The sequence below is a fragment of the Salarias fasciatus genome, chromosome 14, assembly GCF_902148845.1.
Source record: "Salarias fasciatus chromosome 14, fSalaFa1.1, whole genome shotgun sequence".
Lineage (NCBI taxonomy): Eukaryota > Metazoa > Chordata > Actinopteri > Blenniiformes > Blenniidae > Salarias > Salarias fasciatus.
Window position 1 is genome coordinate 37210498 of NC_043758.1, and position 22045 is coordinate 37232542.

General features: G+C 44.6%; 1 protein-coding gene across 1 annotated transcript; it reads right to left on the minus strand.

The window, feature by feature from the left end:
• Nucleotides 1–1727: 1727 nt before the first annotated feature.
• On the minus strand, nt 1728–12872 carry LOC115400068 (gastrula zinc finger protein XlCGF57.1-like). The gene is made up of 3 exons (XM_030107719.1): nt 12585–12872; nt 7811–8107; nt 1728–3238 (listed from the first exon to the last, which is right to left on the minus strand). The coding sequence occupies exons 1-3, from the start codon at nt 12754–12756 to the stop codon at nt 1998–2000; spliced, it is 1710 nt and encodes a 569-aa protein (XP_029963579.1). The 5' UTR covers nt 12757–12872; the 3' UTR covers nt 1728–1997.
• Nucleotides 12873–22045: the final 9173 nt, after the last annotated feature.

The following is a 22045-nucleotide window of genomic DNA, read 5'->3' on the forward strand; positions in this document are numbered from 1 at the left end:
AAAATGACCGTAGCGCAAACAAAACATTTAAACATAATGGTAAGAGGAGAAAATAAAGTTAATAATACAGAATAAATAGTAGTTTTTCAAAACTACATAAAAGGGTGTGTGTAAAACTTGCAAAATGTTTGACATGAAAAAAATGTGCATATTACGACAATGTTATTTGTAAAAATACTCTCAAAATGAACACAAATAACAGTAGTGCAAACAGACAAATAGAATAAAAGGAGGATATATAAATATAAAAGGAGAACATTTCTAAATGTATCCTATAAACTCAGCTAACAACACAACTGAAGAAAATACAGTAAGTTGATAACCGTTCAAATCGTTAATAACTGCGATTTTTTTCAAGATAACGGCTCCTGGCTTTTTTATTAAGCGTAAGTTGATATATATCCGACCCTTTTCGGCATTTCAGCATTTTTTCTTGCTTTCTGCAGCTCTAATCGTACGTCTTCTCCTGCTCGTGCCTGGGTTTGTTATGTGTTTGTTTACACTCGTGAGCGGCCAGCATGTCCGCCACTCCCCACAATGCAAAGCGTAATCCCAAGCCCTATTGAGGAGCTTTCCTTATCATCTCCTTTCTCTCTCTCACGGACGAGACGTCTTTCCGCTTAGGCAACTGCGCTCTTGTCAATAAACCTCTGATAACATGTGGGGTGGAAGGCCGCGTCCTCGGGAATGTTTTCAAACTCCAAATCAAGGCAGTGTTTGTAGTTTTCAGCTACGTTGCAGCACTCACCCCTCAACTCCAGCCACTGTCGTGGGCTGTTCCTATACGTATTCCACCGTGAGACTGTGAAATCCTGCCTTTTCTCATGCTTCACTTAAGTAATGTGCATATAGCACTGTTTATGAGACAAAGATTTCAGCTTTTTCTCACTTTCTGGCGAGTTTTCCTCTTCTTCCGTACAAGTTGATACAACCATGATCGTGGCCATATTGGCTTTATGTTTACCGAATCCAGCTATGCGATTGGTCTAGCACGATCCAACCCAGTCTAAGTCGCACCACCGCTTGCGGAGCAAAATGTTATTACGCGCTGAAGAACCTAGTTCCATTTAAAATGCCTCGTAGTAAATAATCGGCAGGATTTTTTGCGACGAACTTTTTGCTGTAAGCTTATCAGAAGTATTTATTTTTTATGAGCTAAAGATTGTGTAGTTCGCCGACGTCGGAGCAGAATTCAATTTCTGAAAGACTTTTCGTGGTTCACCTTGCGGCCTAATATACCAAAACATCTTTCCCAAGCGACAGATTTACACGACACTGGCGGGTCTTCCAACTCCACACACTGCACCTCTCATTCCGCTTGTACTTTCTTCTTCATTTATTCATGTTTGGACCTGCTTGTTCTTCTTTTGTGGTAATGGTGGTCGCCGGCAGCTTTTAGGCTCATTACCGTGAATTAAGGTTGGAATCAGGACTCACTTTTTCTTTCTCTCTTTTTATTATTTTTTTTTACTCACTCGTGAATTTGTCGTGCGATTGTGTGTACCAACCCGTGACACCCGTACCGTGACGGTACGGGACGAATACAAATACCGTTACGCTCCGAATATATATATATATATATATATATATATATATATACACACATACACACACAGATTATATTCCACACAAGTTTTCAGATATTTTGTTGGCTGTCATGTGTTGCATAGCAGCAAAATGGTTTGTTTTTCCCCATGAGGCCTAAAAAAGTTAAATTACCACTCAGCCTTGTTAACCAAAAAAAAAAAAAAAAAACACTGAAGAACAAAACCATTGAATTCATGTTAACATTTTACTTCCATTTCTCGTCACAACAGTGTGTGAATGTGGAAGATTTCCTTTAAACTTCTTGTGGTTTGGGGATCAAGCTGAACTTCCTGAATGAGCTCTCCAAGAGAGTCTTCCATGGTTTCATCTATTTGTGACTTTTAAGGTGGTGCGGCAATGAATTACAATGAGTAAATCTCATCCTACGTGTTTCAGAAGAATATGGCTTCTCACCTGTGAGTCCTCATGTGGACCAACACATAACTCTTACTACTGAAGCTTTTTCCGCATGTTCCACAAGAAAACGGCTTCTCACCTGTGTGAATCCTCTTGTGGCACAACAAATTACTCAGTCGACTGAAACTCTTTCCACATGTTTCACAAGAATATGGCTTCTCACCTGTGTGAGTCGCCCTGTGGTGAAACAATTGAATCTGTTGACTGAAACTCTTCCCACATGTTTCACAAGAATATGGCTTCACATCTGTGTGAGTCCTCGTGTGGACCAACATATTACTCTGTTGACTGAAGCTTTTTCCACATGTTCCACAAGAATACGGCTTCTCACCTGTGTGAATTTTCATGTGGTCCAACAAAGAACTCTTTCGACTGAAACTTTTTCCACATGTTCCACAAGAATACGGCTTCTCACCTGTGTGAGTCCTCATGTGGCGCAACAAAGTATGCCGTTCAACGAAACTTTTTCCACATGTGTCACAAGAATACAGCTTCTCACCTGTGTGAATCTTCATGTGGACCAACACATAACCCTGGTTACTGAAACTTTTCCCACATGTGTCACAAGAATACGGCTTCTCACCTGTGTGAGTTCTCATGTGGACCGACAAAGAACTCTGAACACTAAAACTTTTTCCACATGTTTCACAAGAATAAGGCTTCTCACCTGTGTGAATCCTCATGTGGATCAACAAAGAACCATGTACACTAAAACTTTTTCCACATGTTTCACAAGAATATGGCTTCTCACCAGTGTGAGTCCTCATGTGGATCAACAAATAGCTATGTCCACTGAAATGTTTTCCACATGTTTCACAAGTTCTCTTCTTATCAGTGACCGTTCTCACCTTCTGACATAGTTTTGGTTTTTTACAGACAGGTTCACCACATGTTTCCTCACATTCAGCCTGCTTCTCTGAAACTGGAAAGTCAAACAGTTTGTTCTCATGGTGGACTTCAGAGTCCTGAGAGAGGAGCTGCTCAGTGTCTGGTTCAGAAGGAACCTTCAAGGTTTCACTTTCAAACGTCACAACAGGAAGCGCTCCCGTCTGGCTGCTACCGAGATCCTCGTGCTCCTCAATCTCTGGAGGCCCTGGTTCCTCCTGGTCCTCTGGGGACTGTAGAAGCCCTGATTCTTCTGGTTCCTCTTTTATCTGTGGAGGTTCTGGTTCCTCCTGTTGTAGACAGTAGTTTGTTTCCTGCTCCTCTCTACAGTCACGGTGCTGTTGGAGCTCTGCAGGGACAAAACAGGACAAGATAAAAGATTAGTTTCATTACTTCTACAGTTCAAGCTTTAAAAAAAACCTGGAACAGAGGTGGTAAAACTGAAAATGTTCAAACTAACAAAAAAAACAAAAAAAAAAAAAACAGCATGAAGTTTCTCAAAACACAACATTCTGTTAACTGTTTACCACGCTACCCGAGATGGAGGGATGACGAGACTTCCTGCTTTTAAATGTTCTCAGGAAATGCCTCTTCAAAAAGCATCAGTGTCCACAACTTTACTGTTCAGGCCAGTGAGGAACCAAGTTGTCTTAGTTCCATCAAGCACCTCTGCAGCTGGATGAAGGGAGCAGCGCGATATTGGAAAACACCTGACATTGCGATTTTATTTCTCATCCTGATATTCATACACACTGCCCCGTGGAGAGTGGAGCCCATCATCTTCAAGGAAGAAATGTGGCCGGAAAAATTGAGTTCACTTCTACGGTGTTTGGTGTGGGTGAAACCAATAAACATCTGTGTAAAAAGGACATCACTTCGTCGCGTTGTGGCTGAGGCCAGCATAACCCTCATTATATTCTTGTTTAAAGCCATTAGAGACATGCTGTGAAAGACAGAGTGTTCCGCTTTTATGTTACACAGTAAATGTTCATTGTTAAAGCTCTGGCATATATTTCCTTGAGGAAAAAGGACATGCTGTGTTTCCTAAAGTGGAATACGATGCTGGGATTAAACTTTCACACCAGAGGAAGCGCTGTGTGCTGAGTTGCTGTAGTTTCAAGACAAAAACAAAGAACAAAAAAACTAATACTATTAAATTAGTTGTCAATGATTTAATAGTAGACATAATCTTGATTAGTCAACTAATCGTGGCAGCCCTACACTGGACTAACTAACTGTATTCATTTGGGATTCTTACCAGGGTTTTGCCAGTGTGTCACTGAACCCACAGAACCCAGTAGCATCCTCAGACAGAATCAGTCGATCAGCACATTGACCTCCTGAGAAGCCGCTCCGAGCTCCCGGCAAACAGATCAGCTGCACTTTGGAAACTCCTCACTGGGGACTCACAACCAGTCAGTATCTGGTGTGACCACCATTTGCCTCATGCAGTGCAACATATCTTCGCACATCACCTCATGTTTCAGCAAGATAATGCACGGCCCCATGTTGCAAGGATCTGTACACAATTCTTGGAAGCTGAAAATGTCCCAGTTCTTGCACGGCCAGCATCTCACTGGACATGTCACCCATTGAGCATGTTTGGGATGTGCTTGACCGGCGTATACGACAGCGTGGACCAGTTCCCACTAATATCCAGCAACTTCGCACAGCCTTGGAAGAGGAGCGGACCAACACTCCACAGGCCACAATTGACAATCTGATCAACTCTATGCGAAGAAGATGTGTTGCACTGCATGAGGCAAATGGTGGTCACACCACATACTGACTGGTTCTGAGTCCCCAGACCCCCAATAAAGCAAAAAAAAAAAAAAAAAAAAAAAAAAATCACTTTTCAGGGTGGCCTTTTATTGTGGACAGTCTAAGTCACACCTGTGCACTAATCATGGTGTCTGATGAGCATCTTGATGTGGCGTCTTGATGTGGCACACCTGTGAGGTGGGACGGATGATCTCAGCAAAGCAGAAGTGCTCACTATCACACATTTAGACAGATTTGTGAACAATGTTTGAGAGAACTGGTAATATTGTGTATCTGGAATGAATTTTAGATCTTTAAGTCCATCTCATGCAAAATGGGAGCAAAAACAAAAAGTGTTGCGTTTATATTTTGTTGAGTGTAGTTAGCATTGAGCTAGCGGCTTTGATTTTAAATACTGACTTGTTTTGTTTTCAGACAGTGATGTGTGTTGTGATGCATCCTGTGTATTTGTTCACTTATATGTATATCTGGTTTGTTTCAGTTTTACAGCCTTCAGGAGAAAGTAAACGCTCAGAGCAGCTGAAATCTCCTGCTTTCTTTCTGAAGAACTGTTCTCTACAGGCCAAACTGAACCCAACATTCACGAAGGGCTGAAATATTAATGTTCATGAAGTTGAATAGATCTTGAATTTGATGGTTATAAAGTTATTTATATCATTAATGCAGTTATTGAACCTTTGAGGCTATTTAATTGTTGCTTATTTTGAGAAAGAACATATTTTTTATTTAATACTGCAATAATATTTTTTCATCTTGAATCACGTAAAATGCTATTTCTGTTGTGAGTTTTTGAGTTTAAATAATTTTACAATAAAAAGTTCTCTTATGAGTAACTTTATTGTCTTCAACATATTTTTATCTTCACAAAATTATATTTGAAAAATAGGGGTCGTCTTATAATCAGTCGTCTTATATTCGGGCCAATACGGTATTTGGAGTTACCAGTCTGCTGAATAAAGGTGAGTAAAATATTAAAAACACTAGAATTTGGCACTCAGAGAGGCAGACCTCCGCCAGAGGTCAAATCAGTCACCAACAACAATAAGAACACCATAAATAATGAAACAACATTGTGATCGGAGCGGAGCGCTGCGGCGTGCGGTGGAGAGGTGTGGCGTGCGGCGAGCGCACGGCGCACAGGCCCCCTGCCAGTGGGCCTGCCCAACTACTGTAAATCCTCTAATAATGACCTGTATTCCATGAAAAGCCTGTCTCCTTTAAAGGGGCTGTATCATGCTTTTTCTAGCTAGTCCAAACCCTAGCTTTGGCATTAACATGGTATTAGTTTATTTTTGGCGCTAAGGAAAAGTCATTTTGTGTGAAATAAAAGATTTTCTGGGGCTAATTCTGAAACCCGGAAGAGAAAACGCTCTGTTTCACTGAAAGTCCCGCCTCTCCCCCTGTGGACTTTGACTGACAGCGTACTTCAACCAATCAGTGCTTCAAAACAAATACGCTGGCTAGCTTTAGCTCTTTAGCTTCTCTACACATAAAGACATGCGAAAACGGCTTTTCCTGTTAGAAACTCACCAAGCGCAGACCCTTCAGACTCTTGCTTGACTGTTGCTTTCAGATGATGGTTTAAGTTTATCTCCGTAATCAGAGTTACAAAAAGCAGCAACGCTGATTGCCGAGGGCCTGTGGGAGGGGGGCTCAGGGGAGCCGTCTTCTCCGTGTGACGTCAACGTGGGAAACAGAGCGTTTTCACGGGTACGGGAGGGGCTGCCTCTCTGAGCAGCAGAAACACCAGGAAAGCTCAAACACACAGGCACGAAGGAAAAAAATGCTTTGCGGGTGTTTTTGATGAGTACATAACTATATAACAAGGTTAAAACATACAAAAAGTGAATTTTGCATGATACAGCCCCTTTAATGACCAGGTGCGTCTCTGAAGAAATCACATAAAGCCACCTCCAAATACAAGCCGGGTTTTTTTTTTCCCTTTTCTTTTTCTCTGTGAAGCACTACAGCGCTGTACTGACAGTAGTCTGTGCTACAGCGCCAGTCCTCCTGGTATGGCGACTGTGTGTATTACACACGTCTGGTAAAAATGGCGGAGGGACAGAAAACATTAAACTTCATGTTGAGATTTAATTTTTTCATATCGATTGAAAAAATAAATGAGCTCAGTACATTTTACTGGGTTCAAATGGACACAGAAGTGTTGGAGCCAGGACTTCCGTCCAGCTGACTCCACCCGGTTGTTTTATTCTATGCTTGGTATAAAGAATGCCAAAACGACTGACTTCAGATTATTACCATTTATATAAGTCTAGCCAGATGTAATGCTCAGCGCTGGACCTTACAGGGAAAGATACGCAGTATCTCGCCCAGAAAGGATCCTGATCGTTGATGAAACAGAGCTTTCATTCCATGTTCTTCTGGGCTGGGCCCCGACAGATAGGCTGGACTTTGTTCGCAATTGGACAATTTGGTGTTGATGTCAGCTGCCAACCAAGAGCTGACATCCTTATTGAGGATGTTTGGAACACTAGTGTGTGAGTGTTGATATCTCCGGAACATGTGGGTGTGTTTACACTTTAGCAGAACATCTGATAAACTTGGTGCAGTTGTTCTCAGGAACAAGTGTCACAATGGCCTGATATGCAGTTAATACAGCTGTTCCCTTTACTTCATTCTGGCAGTAGTGATGATTTAAAGTATATATCCAACAAAAGATCTTCCTGCTCTTTTTGAAATTTTTAAAATACAAGCCTCTCTCTTACACATGCCTCCTCTCATTAAAAGCCTGGTATCAGCTACAGCTGAGAGAAATAAAAGCCCCGGCAACTATAAGAGGGTTTACGGTATGTCAAAGACTGCCCTATCTCTCAAAGATAAAGAATCCTTTAAAAAATTCCAAGATCCAGACAGTGATCCAGATCATCACCAAAATTTAATGGATTCTAAGCTAGCCCAAGACCCACCTTTCCACAAAGTTTCATTGCAATCCGTCCATTACTTTTTCCGTAATGTTGCTAACAAACCAACCAACAAACCGACGTGATTACATAACCTCCTTGGCGGAGGTAATAAAACACACAGATCCTGCTCCTGTCTGTGGAGGATAAAGCAAACAGCCATAACGATGGAGATCCTCCAGCAGTCACACTCACTGATCATTCTCACTTTAACATACCGATTCTGTGTAACTTGATCTCAGGTTGGAAGATGACGTCCAGCAGTCTGTGGCGGCGATCAATCTTCTCCTGGTACTGGACAATAGTTTGTTGAAACAGGTTGAAGATTTCCACAGCAGCAGCAGTGAGTCTCCGGGTGGTGGAGTCTCTCACAGAGTGGTGGGAATCCTCACTTCCACCATCAGTAACGCTCATCTCAACAAGATCCTCCTCCTCTTTAATGTGTGGAGCTTCATGTTCCTCCTGCTCACCACTGGAACTGGTCTTCTGGTTACTAATGTGTTGCTGTGGACTCTCTGGAGGGAAACAAGACAAAGTCCCTGATGAGACGGATGTGAATGTTTTACAGTGAGGGATGGATGAGACAGGACAGGCTGCATTTAAAACAGAGACATTTAAAAACTAATTAAACTGCTCCTTTATAGAAACCTGACAGCAGCTGTGAGGTTTAAAGAATAAATGAGGAAGCTGTCTGGATGCTACATTGGCTTCTCTCAGCTCTCAAACGTTAGTGGCAAGTTTACAGTTTGACGTGTTTCAGACATGTTTATTTCCCAGCAACACCTGAACACATCATTATTCTGTCAGAGTTCCTGTAATGTCCAGGCCAGCTGAAAGCTTTACTGAGGCACAGGACTGATCCAGGCTCATCCAGCCCAAAACAAGAGGCTTCAGGCTGATTTGGCTGCACAAAAGACCGAGCCAGGATGAGAACACATAGAATCATCACAACAACCAGAGTGGCGTCCTTCTCTCCACCGGAACAGGAAGTTCTCATTACAGATAGACCCATGTGGTTTTCTCAGGGCCAAAACCAACACACCAAATGCAGAATATCAACCCGATGATCAGCCTGGTCAGATCAGTGGATTCTGAGTTCTCATGGAAGCATTAGAGGAGGCTGGACCTCTCCAGTCTCCTCTGAAGATCCAGGCCCAACCCCTCACCGCACCCCTACCCAGACAAACGACCCCCCACCCCCACCTCTCCTGTTCCTCTGGTTTCCTCTGTTATCCAAAGGCTTCACTCAGTTCCAATATGTGGACATTTGATCAAAAAGCCTCCCTGTTTTATGACTGTCAGTCAGTGAAGCAGTCAGCAGAAAGAAGTGGGAAGTTCAAAGGTCACTGTATGACCTTCACCTTTAGGCTGACTCACAACACACTGGTTTTAGGTCAAAATAAAATAATAATCCATCCATCCCATCCATTTTCTACCGCTTATCCGGGGCCGGGTCGCGGGGGCAGCAGTCTCAGCAGGGATGCCCAGACTTCCCTGTCCCCAGACACTTCCTCCAGCTCCTCTGGGAGGATCCCGAGGCGTTCCCAGGCCAGCCGAGAGACATAGTCTCTCCAGCGTGTCCTGGGTCTTCCCCGGGGTCTCCTCCCAGTGGGACATGCCCGGAACACCTCCCTAGGGAGGCGTCCAGGAGGCATCCTAAACAGATGTCCGAGCCACCTCAGCTGGTTCCTCTCGATGTGGAGGAGTAGCGGCTCTACTCCGAGCTCCTCCCTGGTGACTGAGCTCCTCACCCTATCTCTAAGGGAGCGCCCAGCCACCCTACGGAGGAAGCTCATTTCGGCCGCTTGTATCCGGGATCTTGTCCTTTCGGTCATGACCCAAAGCTCATGACCATAGGTGAGGGTGGGAACGTAGATTGACCGGTAAATCGAGAGCTTCGCCTTTCGGCTCAGCTCCTTCTTCACCACGGAGGACCGATACAACGACCGCATCACTGCAGCCGCTGCACCGATCCGCCTGTCAATCTCACGCTCCATCCGTCCCCCACTCGTGAACAAGACCCCAAGATACTTGAACTCCTCCACTTGGGCTAGGGTCTCTCCACCAACCTGGAGGGGGCAAGCCACCTTCCTCCGGTCGAGGACCATGGCCTCGGATTTGGAGGTGCTAATCCTCATCCCTGCCGCTTCACACTCGGCTGCGAACCGCCCCAGTGCATGCTGTAGGTCCGGGTTCGATGAAGCCAACAGGACAACATCATCTGCAAAAAGCAGAGATGAAATCCTGTGGTTCCCGAACCGGAACCCCTCCGGCCCCTGGCTGCACCTAGAAATTCTGTCCATGAAGATTATGAACAGAACCGGTGACAAAGGGCAGCCCTGCCGGAGTCCAACATGCACCGGGAACAGGTCCGACTTACTGCCGGCAATGCGGACCAGACTCCTACTCCGGTCATACAAAGACCGGACGGCCCTTAACAAGGGGCCCCGGACTCCGTATTCCCGGAGCACCCCCCACAAGACACCACGAGGGACACGGTCGAATGCCTTCTCCAAATCCACAAAACACATGTGGACTGGTTGGGCAAACTCCCACGAACCCTCGAGCACCCTATGGAGGGTATAGAGCTGGTCCACTGTTCCACGGCCAGGACGAAAACCGCATTGTTCCTCCTGGATCCGAGGTTCGACTATCGGTCGGATCCTCCTCTCCAGTACCCTGGAATAGACTTTCCCGGGGAGGCTGAGGAGTGTAATCCCCCTATAGTTGGAGCACACCCTCCGGTCCCCCTTTTTAAACAGGGGGACCACCACCCCGGTCTGCCAATCCAGAGGCACTGTCCCCGACAGCCACGCGATGTTGCAGAGACGTGTCAACCAAGACAGTCCCTGCACATCCAGAGACTTAAGGTACTCAGGCCGAATCTCGTCCACCCCCGGTGCCTTGCCACCGAGGAGCTTGCCAACCACCTCAGTGACTTCAGCTTGGGTGATGGACGAGTCCACCTCTGAGACCTCAGCCTCTGCTTCCTCCACGGAAGACGTGGCGACGGGATTGAGGAGGTCCTCGAAGTATTCCTTCCACCGTCCAACAATATCCCCAGTTGAGGTCAGCAGCTCCCCACCTCCACTGTAAACAGTGTTGGCGGAGACCTGCTTTCCCCTCCTGAGGCGCTGGACGGTTTGCCAGAATTTCTTCGAGGCCGACCGATAGTCCTCCTCCATGGCCTCCCCGAACTCCTCCCAGACCCGAGTTTTTGCCTCCACAACTGCTCGGGCTGCAGTTCGCTTGGCCTGCCGGTACCCGTCAGCTGCTTCGGGAGTCCCATGAGCCAGCAAGGCTCGATAGGACTCCTTCTTCAGCTTGACGGCAGCCCTTACTTCCGGTGTCCACCACCGGGTTCGGGGGTTGCCGCCACGACAGGCACCGGAGACCTTACGACCACAGCTCCGAGCAGCTGCTTCGACAATGGAGGTGGAGAACATGGTCCACTCGGACTCGATGTCCCCAGCCTCCCTCGGGACATGAGAGAAGCTCTCCCGGAGGTGGGAGTTGAAAGCCATGCTGACAGAGGGTTCCGCCAGACGTTCCCAGCAGACCCTCACAACACGTTTGGTTGTTACATACATCAAACTTTGATTGTGAAGGGTGAAAAAATACATTTGTGAATGCTCTATACTGATAATGAAAGTTTCTGCTTGCTGGGATGGCAGCGCCTGCACGGCCTGGTACGGGTCATAATGGCGCAGGTCATGATGACCCCTGCTCAGGCCGCCTTATAAGGAATTTGTTTTGCTTAATACTGCTCTTCAGAGGATTCTTTGAAACTGATGTAATTGTGAACACACCTTAGAAAAGGTATAAAAAGTGATGGATGAGAACCGCTTTGGCTATTTCACTTACAGACTCTGAACTGTGTGAATTGAAGGGTTTATTTCAAACTGGGAGAGGATGAAATCGGTCGGAGCCAAAGTCCAGCAGAAATGATGTCTTTTATTACAAGATGCGCAGTCTTGGGAGCAAAATCACACTACAGTGCCTGCAGGTGAAAGCCCACACCTCTCCAGTTCATCTCCATTTTATACTTTTCTCTGAGATGTTTCGTTATTACATCACTTACTAGGAAAGAAGAACATCTACAGAAAACAATCACTTATAAGGTGACCTGTCTACTACTAAAGAGGAACCTCAGTTACTAAGAAAAAGAAACACCAACCGAAAGAATCAACAATGTAGAAAAACAATGTATTGTACCCTTCAGAATCTGCTCCCTGACTGCGCATCTTGTAATAAAAGACATCCTTTCTGCTGGACTTTGGCTCCGACTGATTTCATCCTCTCCCAGACAGAGAAAACCCTTCAATTGCTGTATTGAATTTCTCATATTTACACCCTATACACAGACACACTGTCTGCAGATAACTCTTATCTGAGGCTAAGATAAAAAAATATATATATATACACAAGATAAATCCTGGACCTGATCCTGGTCTGGAGCAGGCTAAATCCTGGACCTGATCCTGGTCTGGAGCAGGCTAAATCCTGGACCTGATCCTGGTCTGGAGCAGGCTAAATCCTGGACCTGATCCTGGTCTGGAGCAGGCTAAATCCTGGACCTGATCCTGGTCTGGAGCAGGCTAAATCCTGGACCTGATCCTGGTCTGGAGCAGGCTAAATCCTGGACCTGATCCTGGTCTGGAGCAGGCTAAATCCCAGACCTCACCTTCTCCAGCGGTCTGTCCCCCATCGGCAGACCTGCTAATGTCTCTATTCTAAACATTCACCGTAAAAGCTGCAGAAACCACAGTCAAGTTAGCATGTTAGCTCAGACTGAGGCTCAATAAATCACTGCTTCTGTCTGCAAACAGCGTTTCTGATACACATGTTGTTTGACGCTGAAGCTAAAATCACTCCTGTTGTTTCACTTGGAACCAGAAGAGCAGCTGCAGCCTCATTTCTGTCTGCTGCTTCAGAAGAAATGGAACGAGCCTCCAGCAGTCAGACTCAGTGTTCATCCACACTTTAACATACCTGTTCTGGAGAACGGGACTGGAAGTTCTCCTGAGATTTCCAGCAGTCTGTCCTGAACATTCATCTCCTTCTCGTAGTGGAGGAGAGTTTGTTGAAACGCGGTGAAGATTTCTCCAGCAGCAGCAGTGAGTCGCTGCTGAATAAACTCTCTCAAAGCCTCAACTGGAGTCATTGTTCCTGCAGGAGATGAAATGTTTCCTCTGGAGACACAAACACTCAGGCCGTTTCTCGACACTCCTTCTTCTCTGTACCGTCAAACCTCATCAGGAGGAGAAGAACTGATCCAGTTCAGAGCAACTTTCTCTTCTTCTTCAGCAGTTGTACCGCGAAGCTGAAGGAAGTGACTTTCAACAGCTGAGAAAAATAAGGGGTGGGGCCAGACACCACACACACACACACACACACACACACACACACACACACACACACACACACACACACACACACACACACACACACACACACACACACACACACACACACATAAAAACACTAAACTTAAGCTGCCAAGTTTAAACATATATTAAGAATATGAAACCTGGAGACTGCTGAGAGGAGCTGAAGGACAGAGGGGAGGCCGGGAGAGCACGCCAAATAAAGCCGAGAAATAATATTAGCATCCTCAGTCAGTCTCAGGGATATGGAACACATTGTGAAAGTTATTTATTACACAGCTATTTTGTTTATTTCAAAGGTTTGCTTTGTTGTGATTCATTTAATGTTTATTATTGACGACACCCACACCGTCTGTTTTACCACCTTTGTTATGTGGACAGTATTAACTGACTAAAGCAGGGGTTCCACAGCTGCCTTTATTAACATTGATGGTGAAAAGATGCTTTAAAAGGAATCTCATTACAGTAGCTGCTGAATGTGGAGGCTTTTGGTCTGTGTCATGAAGGGTACAATACATTGTTGCCGCCAGGAGATCTGGTGTAGCAGAGTGGAGAGCACAGAAAAAACGCCTACAGATGCTAACACTATGAGAAAAGCTTTCCGTGGTCCCAAGAGCGACGCTTCAGAGAGACTGATAGAAGGGTGAGTGAATACGTCACTGAGAAACGGAAAGACGGAATGCCCACCGCCAGAGCCTGATTCAGCTGAAGACACTGGAAAGTTATTTACATCATTTATGCAGTTTTGACCCCTTGAGGCTTCTTATTTGTTGCTTATTGTTTCTTATTTTGAGAAAGAGAATATAGTTTTTATTCAATACTGTATATTTTTTCATTTTATATCTCGTGAAATGTTATTTCAGTTGTGAGTTTTTTAGTTTATAATAATTGTATAGTAAAAAGTTGTTTTATGAGTGACCTTATTGTCTTCAGCATTTTTTTTTTCACAAACTGAACTTTGAAAATAGTGTGTTATATACATAATAGTGTTATAATCGGAGTCGTCTTATATTCGGGCCAATACGGTAGTTCCCAGTATTTGCTTCAATGTCGTAACGCTACAATATTATTTGTTGGTGTTTCACAGCGTAGTGAATGTGCGGATTATAACATGTCCACCAAAGGGTTTTTGGATTGTGTATTGGATGAATTTGACGAGGGAAGCAACTGTACCGTCCACTTCCATTATGTCCGCCGTGAAGCTCTCCTCAGACCCACTGCTGAATAAACAACAGCTCGCCCTCACAAAAAAAGTAAGTAGGCTGTTCTAAATGACTAGGGAATTGCCCTAAATGGGCCAATTTGCCAAAATGTTGAAGCGTCGCTTTAAGGGAGTGGGTGAGGTGGAGGCAAGGATACTCGCGAATGGTCAGCTTATGGTGACATGTAAAAATGCAGATGCACAAAAGAAAGCGGGCACAGTTAAAAAGATAGCGGGGCTAAGTGTGGAAGTATCAAATCAAATCAAAATCAAATCAAATTTTATTTATATAGCACTTTTCATATTAATAAAAACAACGCAAAGTGCTGAACAGTAAAAACAGACATAAAAAAAAAACCTGCGCCATCAAATCCATACTAAACGGAAGTGAGGGGGTCAAAGGAGTGATTTATGGCGTGTGTGCCGACATCACAGAGGCAGAGCTGAAGGAGCAGATCAGAGCAGCGAAAGTTAACGAGGTTAAGCGTTTCAAAGCACGGGAAGGGGGAAACCAGAACGCCCCAGTACTGATTACTTTTGAAGGAGATAGTCTGACGCCCAGAATGTTTTTTGGCTGTCTGTCCTTCCAAGTGAAGAAATATGAGAGACCTCCGCTTAGGTGCTTTAAATGCCAAAGATTTGGCCATGTAGCAGCATCATGTCGCGGTGCTCAAAGGTGTTCAAAATGTGGGGGCGGGCATGATCTGTTAAAATGTGAAGAGACTGAAACAAAATGTTGCAATTGCGGAGGCACTCGTATGGCATCCTCCAGGGGATGTCCTCACTTTGAAAAAGCAAAGCAGGTCCAGGAGGTGAAAGAGCAGCATAAGATCTCGTATGCAGAGGCTGTTAAAAAGGTGGAAGGAAGAGGTGATGATGTATCCATTCATGTAGGCTCTCACGCCCAGTTGTGCCATTCAGTGTCCCCAGTTTCCTCTGACTCTTTTGTGCCATCGGATTCAATTGTGATGAAAGAGGAAAGTTTACTGGCGTTCATGGTTGATGTGGTATATGCTACCAGTTACAAGGCTGCCAAAGGCAAAGAACTGAGCTGCTCAGACGTAACAAGGGCAGTAATTGAGGCAGCAGGGAAGCTTTTGGGAATATCCTATGACCCTGCAGTTCTGCATAAGTTTGTGACAGAAGGTCAGGTTAAAACACCCAAGCCACGGGAGAGGGAGATCGAGGAAATTGAGGTTGATGAAGGGGAATGCAGTGATGATTAAACTACTTTTTTATGTTAGTCATCTTGCAATGGAATGCAAGGAGCTTAACTGCAAATGGTCAAGAACTCAAGAAATATGTTGCCAGTGGAGAGGATAAGCCAGACCCGATATGCATTCAAGAAACCTGGTTAAACCTTGTTTAGACTTTGTTATAGCGGGTTATGTGGGGGTAAGGAAGGATAGGGCAGACTCAACTGGAGGTGGGTGTGCTGTGTTTATTAAAACAGGAGTTCAGCACAAAGTAGTGGACACAGATTCTAGCCTTGAATGTGTTTTGATTGAAATATGGTGTTTGGAGGGGAATTCACGGTAGTCAATGTCTACAATCCTTGTGAGCTGATAATACAGGAAGAGTTAGACAAAATAATGGAAAACTCCAGTAATCTGGACTGGGGACTTCAACGCCCGTAATCCTTTGTGGGGAAGTGAAAAGAGGGTCAGGAATGGAATAATGGTAGAGCACTTTTTAGATAGACATGGGTTAGTAGTCATGAATGATGAAAGACCCACCAGGATTCAGGCAGAGACAGGTAAATTGGCGTGTATTGATCTTACACTTGCATCTCCAGAGGTAGCTAGAGTTGGGGAGTGGGAACCCTAGATGGAAACATAATGGGCAGTGACCATTTCCCTATTTGGAGTAGGTTTGGCAGGAATTTACCAGAGGAAATAGATGACAGGCCTAAAGTGTTTAATTTTGCTCTTGCCAAGTGGGATAAGTTTGAAGAGGAGACTGCGGCCCTAGTGGGGGAAGTTGAAAGTGACGGGACAATAGACTCCTTTAATCAGTCCTTTAGCTCAATGGTGCTGGGAGCGTCACAAAACTCAGTTCCTTTAAGGCAGAGTCCCAAAGGACTCTAGCTGTTCCCTGGTGGAATAAGGACTGTGATGCAGCCATTAAAAATAGAAACAGGGCTTATTAAAAGTTAAGGAAATATCCTACTCTAATAAATGCAATAGAATACAAAAGGTTAAGAGCAGCTGCTAGGAGAACTATTAAGGATGCCAAGAGGGGATGTTGGAGGAAGTATTGTGGTACAATCGGCCCTGACACTCCCATTAAGGAAGTTTGTTCCAAAGTTCACAGAATGTCAGGAATATTTAAAAAGCACATAATGCCAGTTCTGAATGATGGAACGAGGGAGGCTGTAAGCAACATAGAGAGAGCTAGTATGCTTGTCAAAGCATTTCAGGCAGTCCACAACTTACCTATATTGGGAGAAGAAGGATTGAGGAGGAGAGCTGAAATATTAAGACAAGAAAAATGGAAGCTAAGCCATTGTCATGAAAATAGTGACTCCTTCAATCTCTTCTTCTCACTTCAGGAATTGAGGGAGGCTATTCAGGCCGGGGCCAACACTGCCCCAGGAAGACACAGGCTGTGTTATGAGATGTTCAAGCATCTAAATGATACGCTTGAAGAACTTTTAATGTTATTTAATATTATATGGGAGCCAGGTAGCTTACCTCTGGAGTGGAAGCATGCTGTAATTATTCCAATTCTGAAGCCAGGAAAGAATGCGTCAAAGCCTGATTTATATCGTCCAATAGTGCTGACATCAGTGCTGTGCAAAATAATGGAACGTATGGTAACCAACAGGCTTGTGTATTTTTCAGAGACAAGAGAATTTTTTTTGTTGATTATCAAAATGGATTCAGAATCGGAAGAGGCGCAATGGACTCTGTAGCAGTCCTGGACCTTGAGATAAGGAAAGCCATGGCAAATAAAGAAGCTTTAATTAGTATGCCGCCCACTGAAGCATGAGAAGGACTCCGATTCTTTAACTACAGATGGTGTCTTTATTGATGCCTTTTAATAACTAGCAAAGCTAGTAACGTGATGCATCACCAACCACCGTAGAACTACAGACAGACAGAAATAAAACAATGAACTTACATATATACAGTACATGAAATAACAGATCAAATAAAGTATAAATTAAAGTCGCAAGCGGCATTGGTCGGGATCGAGCCTCCCTGCCAGCCCGCGACTGAGACGTCCACCCACTAACATGCAAGTTGTTAGCATCTTCCATCCACTAAGATGTAGCTGTTAGCGTCTGTCATCCACTAACATGGAGTTGTTAGCATCTCCCATCCACTGACATGTAGCTGTTAGCATCTGTCATCCACTAACATGTAGCTGTTAGCATCTCCCATCCACTAACATGTACTTGTTAGCATCTGTCATCCACTAACATGTAGCTGTTAGCATCTGTCACACACTAACATGAAGTTGTTAGCATCTCCCATCCAGTAACATGTAGCTGTTAGCATCTGTCACACACTAACATGGAGTTGTTAGCATCTCCCATCCAGTAACATGGAATTGTTAGCATCTCCCATCCACTGACATGAAGTTGTTAGCATCTCCCATCCACTAACATGTAGCTGTTAGCATCTGTCACACACTAACATGAAGTTGTTAGCATCTCCCATCCAGTAACATGTAGCTGTTAGCATCTGTCACACACTAACATGGAGTTGTTAGCATCTCCCATCCAGTAACATGGAATTGTTAGCATCTCCCATCCACTAACATGGAGTTGTTAGCATCTCCCATCCACTGACATGTAGCTGTTAGCATCTGTCATCCACTAACATGTAGCTGTTAGCATCTCCCATCCACTAACATGTACTTGTTAGCATCTGTCATCCACTAACATGTAGCTGTTAGCATCTGTCACACACTAACATGAAGTTGTTAGCATCTCCCATCCAGTAACATGTAGCTGTTAGCATCTGTCACACACTAACATGGAGTTGTTAGCATCTCCCATCCAGTAACATGGAATTGTTAGCATCTCCCATCCACTAACATGGAGTTGTTAGCATCTCCCATCCACTAACATGTAGCTGTTAGCATCTGTCACACACTAACATGGAGTTGTTAGCATCTCCCATCCAGTAACATGGAATTGTTAGCATCTCCCATCCAGTAACATGGAATTGTTAGCATCTCCCATCCACTAACATGGAGTTGTTAGCATTTTCCATCCACTAACATGGAGCTGTTAGCGTCTCCCATCTGCTTTTGAGAGTTACTGAATGAAAGCACTGAGTGTCAGAGTTTGATTGACAGCTGCTGTCAGCTGTGTAACTGCACTGTACACCACATATGGTCAAGTCAGTTAGAGTGGGAGAGAGGAGAAAATAAAAGCTTCTGTTTGGGAAACAACTGCTCCTTGTTGCTTTCTTGTTTGACAAAACTGAACAAAAAATATCACGTTTGATAGGAAAATTAGTTGTCTTTCAGTCAGTGAGGCTTTCAGAGCAGTCAGACTTTTAGTTTGGACCGTAGAGGCCTCAGTTTGTGAGAAGCGCAAGATTTTTCCCCATCCGGCTCCATTATAACTGAGAGCAAAAAAAATGCAGAGCGCACCCCTTTTCATACCTGTGAAAATGTACATTTATCAGGAATTTTTTAACACTTATGTTACATCATCTTGTTCGGAAGGACCTTGTGATGCTTCACGTGTGCTCAGTTTGTTGATAGAAGTCACGGTTTAGCCACAGTCGCCACTTGTTCGAGGTGCTGAAAAAAGGCGACTTTTTTCGTTTTTTTCCCCATTATAATGGATGAGGGCAGGAGCAAGGCAGGATTTCAGACTTCAAACTTTGAACGCTAATAAAATATACACCGTGAGACTTTTGACAAAGTTGTTCACAACTTTTGTAGAGAAGTTTCTCCTCTATCACTCTGCGTGACTCTGACATCTGTATGACAAACGGTCTCGGAGGAGACAATTTTTTTGTGAGGAGTGATTTTGAGGAAATTTTACTTTGAAAGGGAAATTGCGGACTTCCTGTTGGATTTAGGTCAGGGGTGTCAGCACGTGAAATATAGATCTTGATGAGACGAACGTGTCAGCGTTGGTTTGATCTCTCTGCAACATTCCTACGGCTCGTGGCGACAATTTTACTGTTTCTAGGTGGCGCTAGAGAGCAGATGGGGTCAATTTTTCCATTTTATCAAATGTTTCGCCTGTCATGACGTGCGTGCCAAATTTGGTGAGTTTTCGTGCATGTTTAGGGGGTCAAATTTGCGTTTTAATACGAGGTCAGCAAAATAATAGACGAACAAACGGACGAAAAACAATAGAGACCTTGCCCTCCGGGCATGGTGGCCCGCAGCCACCATGCCCGGAGGGCTCAGTCCCTAATTAAACTCAACTAACCACTTTGCCCACTTGTAGCTCCAGATGGGAGGGTGTAGTTGGTCTTGTAAATCAAATCTCTTATTAAACTTAATATAACACAAACAAACGTCCGCCATCCATCATTGTCTGAGACGACACATTATCGTCAAGGTGGAAAATAAGGGAAATAGAAAGTCACTGAACTCTTGTGGCGGAATGTCAAAATAAGAGTGTGACCCCTGCTGGTCAAAACCAAGAATGACAGTATTGTACAAAGCACAGCATTTACAGTTGGAGTGTTTGTAGACATTGAAAAAGCCCATGATTCAGTGTGAAAGGAAGGTGTTTTAATTAAACTTCATGGTGCAGGGGTGAGGGGGAGGATGCTTAACTTGATTAAGGATTTTCTCATTGGAAGAACAATTCAGGTTAGAGTGGGGGGAACTTACTCTGAGACTGTTGACATAGAGAATGGCACCCCACAGGGATCAGTTATCAGTCCAGTCCTCTTCAATGTCATGATTAATTATATTTTAAAAAATGTGGGGCAAGGGTTCGGGAGGTCTCTTTTTGCAGACGATGGGGCCATATGGAAGAGAGACAGGAATGTAAAGTTCTTATTCAAGAAAATGCAGGAAGGCTTAAAAGCAATAGAGGAATGGGCAAATAAGCGGAGTTTTAAAATATCTATAACTAAAAGCAATTTCATGGTGTTTGGTTTTAAAAAGAAAATCCCTCAAACCCAACTAAAATTGTATGGGGCCCCCCTAGATCGGGTTAAAGAATTCAAGTTCCTGGGACTGTGGCTAGATGAAAGACTCACCTGGGAAATCCACATAGGAAAGGTTCAGAGTAAATGTGAAAAGGTGATAAACATTCTTCGGTGTCTGGCTGGTAGTGAATGGGGAGCAGAGAAGGGGACCATGCTTATGATATACCAGGCAATGATTAGGTCAGCAATAGACAATGGGAGCTTTGTTTATGGGTCTGCCGCGAAGTCCACTTTGGACAAGCTAGATGTCGTCCAAGCGAGGGCTTTAAGAACATTCCTGCTCTGTTAGTCGAAATGGGAGAGTGGCCACTCAGAATTAGGTGCAGCAAATTAGGATTGCATCATTGGGCAAAACTAAATGGTAGTAGCCGGAGTCTCTCAGCCAAGTGCCTAATAAATGAAAATTGGGAGTTTTCTGGTGGGAGGAAAAAAGGAAACTTCCTATCTGGAGCTGGAGAATTGGCTGGGAGAGTGGGACTAGACAGCATGCATTCTGGTCAGTTGTGCCAATGTGGCTGCTCCCTGAGCCTATTGTAGACTTAACACTGCTAGACTGAAAGCAGAGGGAAGGCATCTCTAGCTCACAGGTCGAAAGTTACCTAAGCAATACATGGGGGGCACATTTACAAATCTTTACAGATGGTTCTAGGGACCCAGACAGTCAAAGAACTGGGTGTGGAATATATATAGCGGGCCCTCATGTCCATCAAGGTTTACACGTGACAAATGGGACATCTGTGTTTGCCGCTGAAATAATGGCAATAACTTGGTCACTATGGTGGGTTGAGCAAGTCAAGCCAGACAGAGTTGTAATTTGCTCTGATTCAGCTGCTGCCTTGATGGCCTTGAGGAGCAGAACATCGCAAGCCAGGGCTGACCTCATAAATCAAGCTTTGATAAGCCTGCTCAGGGTGGAAAAAGGGGGGTGTGATGCAGCGTTCCTTTGGGTCCCAGCGCATTCAGGGGTAGAGGGGAATGAAGTGGCTGACAGGCTTGCAAAGTACTCGCTCCGGAGGGGTAATGTGAATGTTAGAATGCCTTTAGGCAAACCAGAGTTTTATAGTGCCATAAAAGAGGGGCTCGAAAATCAGTGGCAGGAAGAGTAGAGCAGTGAAGTGAAAGGGAGACTGTATTACTCAGCACAACCATCTGTCAAAACAAAAAAAGTGTGTATATGGGGAATGACAGGAGAGACACGGTCAAACTGACCCGCCTGAGATATGGACACTGTGGCTTGGCTAGCTGCCTGAAAATAGTCGGGAAGCATCCGGACGGACTGTGTGAGTGTGGAACAGAAGAGACTGTGGTACATGTCCTCTTTGAATGTGAGAAATATAAGGCAGAGAGCTCAGCTGGCTGGAGAACTGGAAGGCTTCGGAATCTCCTCATTGCATTATAAGACTCTGTTCAGTCGGGGGAAGGAGAGTCGAGCTGTGGAGAGAGGAGTGTTGGCTTTTCTTCATTCCACTGGCCTTTATCAGACGATTTGAGAGAATTCTAAGGAGTGCAATCCTGTTGTGAACTGTGGGGGGCAGTAATACGCAAATAGCGTCGACACTGCCGGAAATCCAATAGGAGAAGAAGGAGAAGAAGGCGCATGCGCATGCGTAAAACCAATTCATGTTCCGGGGTGGGCATCGGGTTTTCAAACCAGACGCGCATGTTGAGAAAGTTGCTCTGAACTGGATCAGTTCTCCTCCTGATGAGGTTTGACGAGTCCGTGAGTTC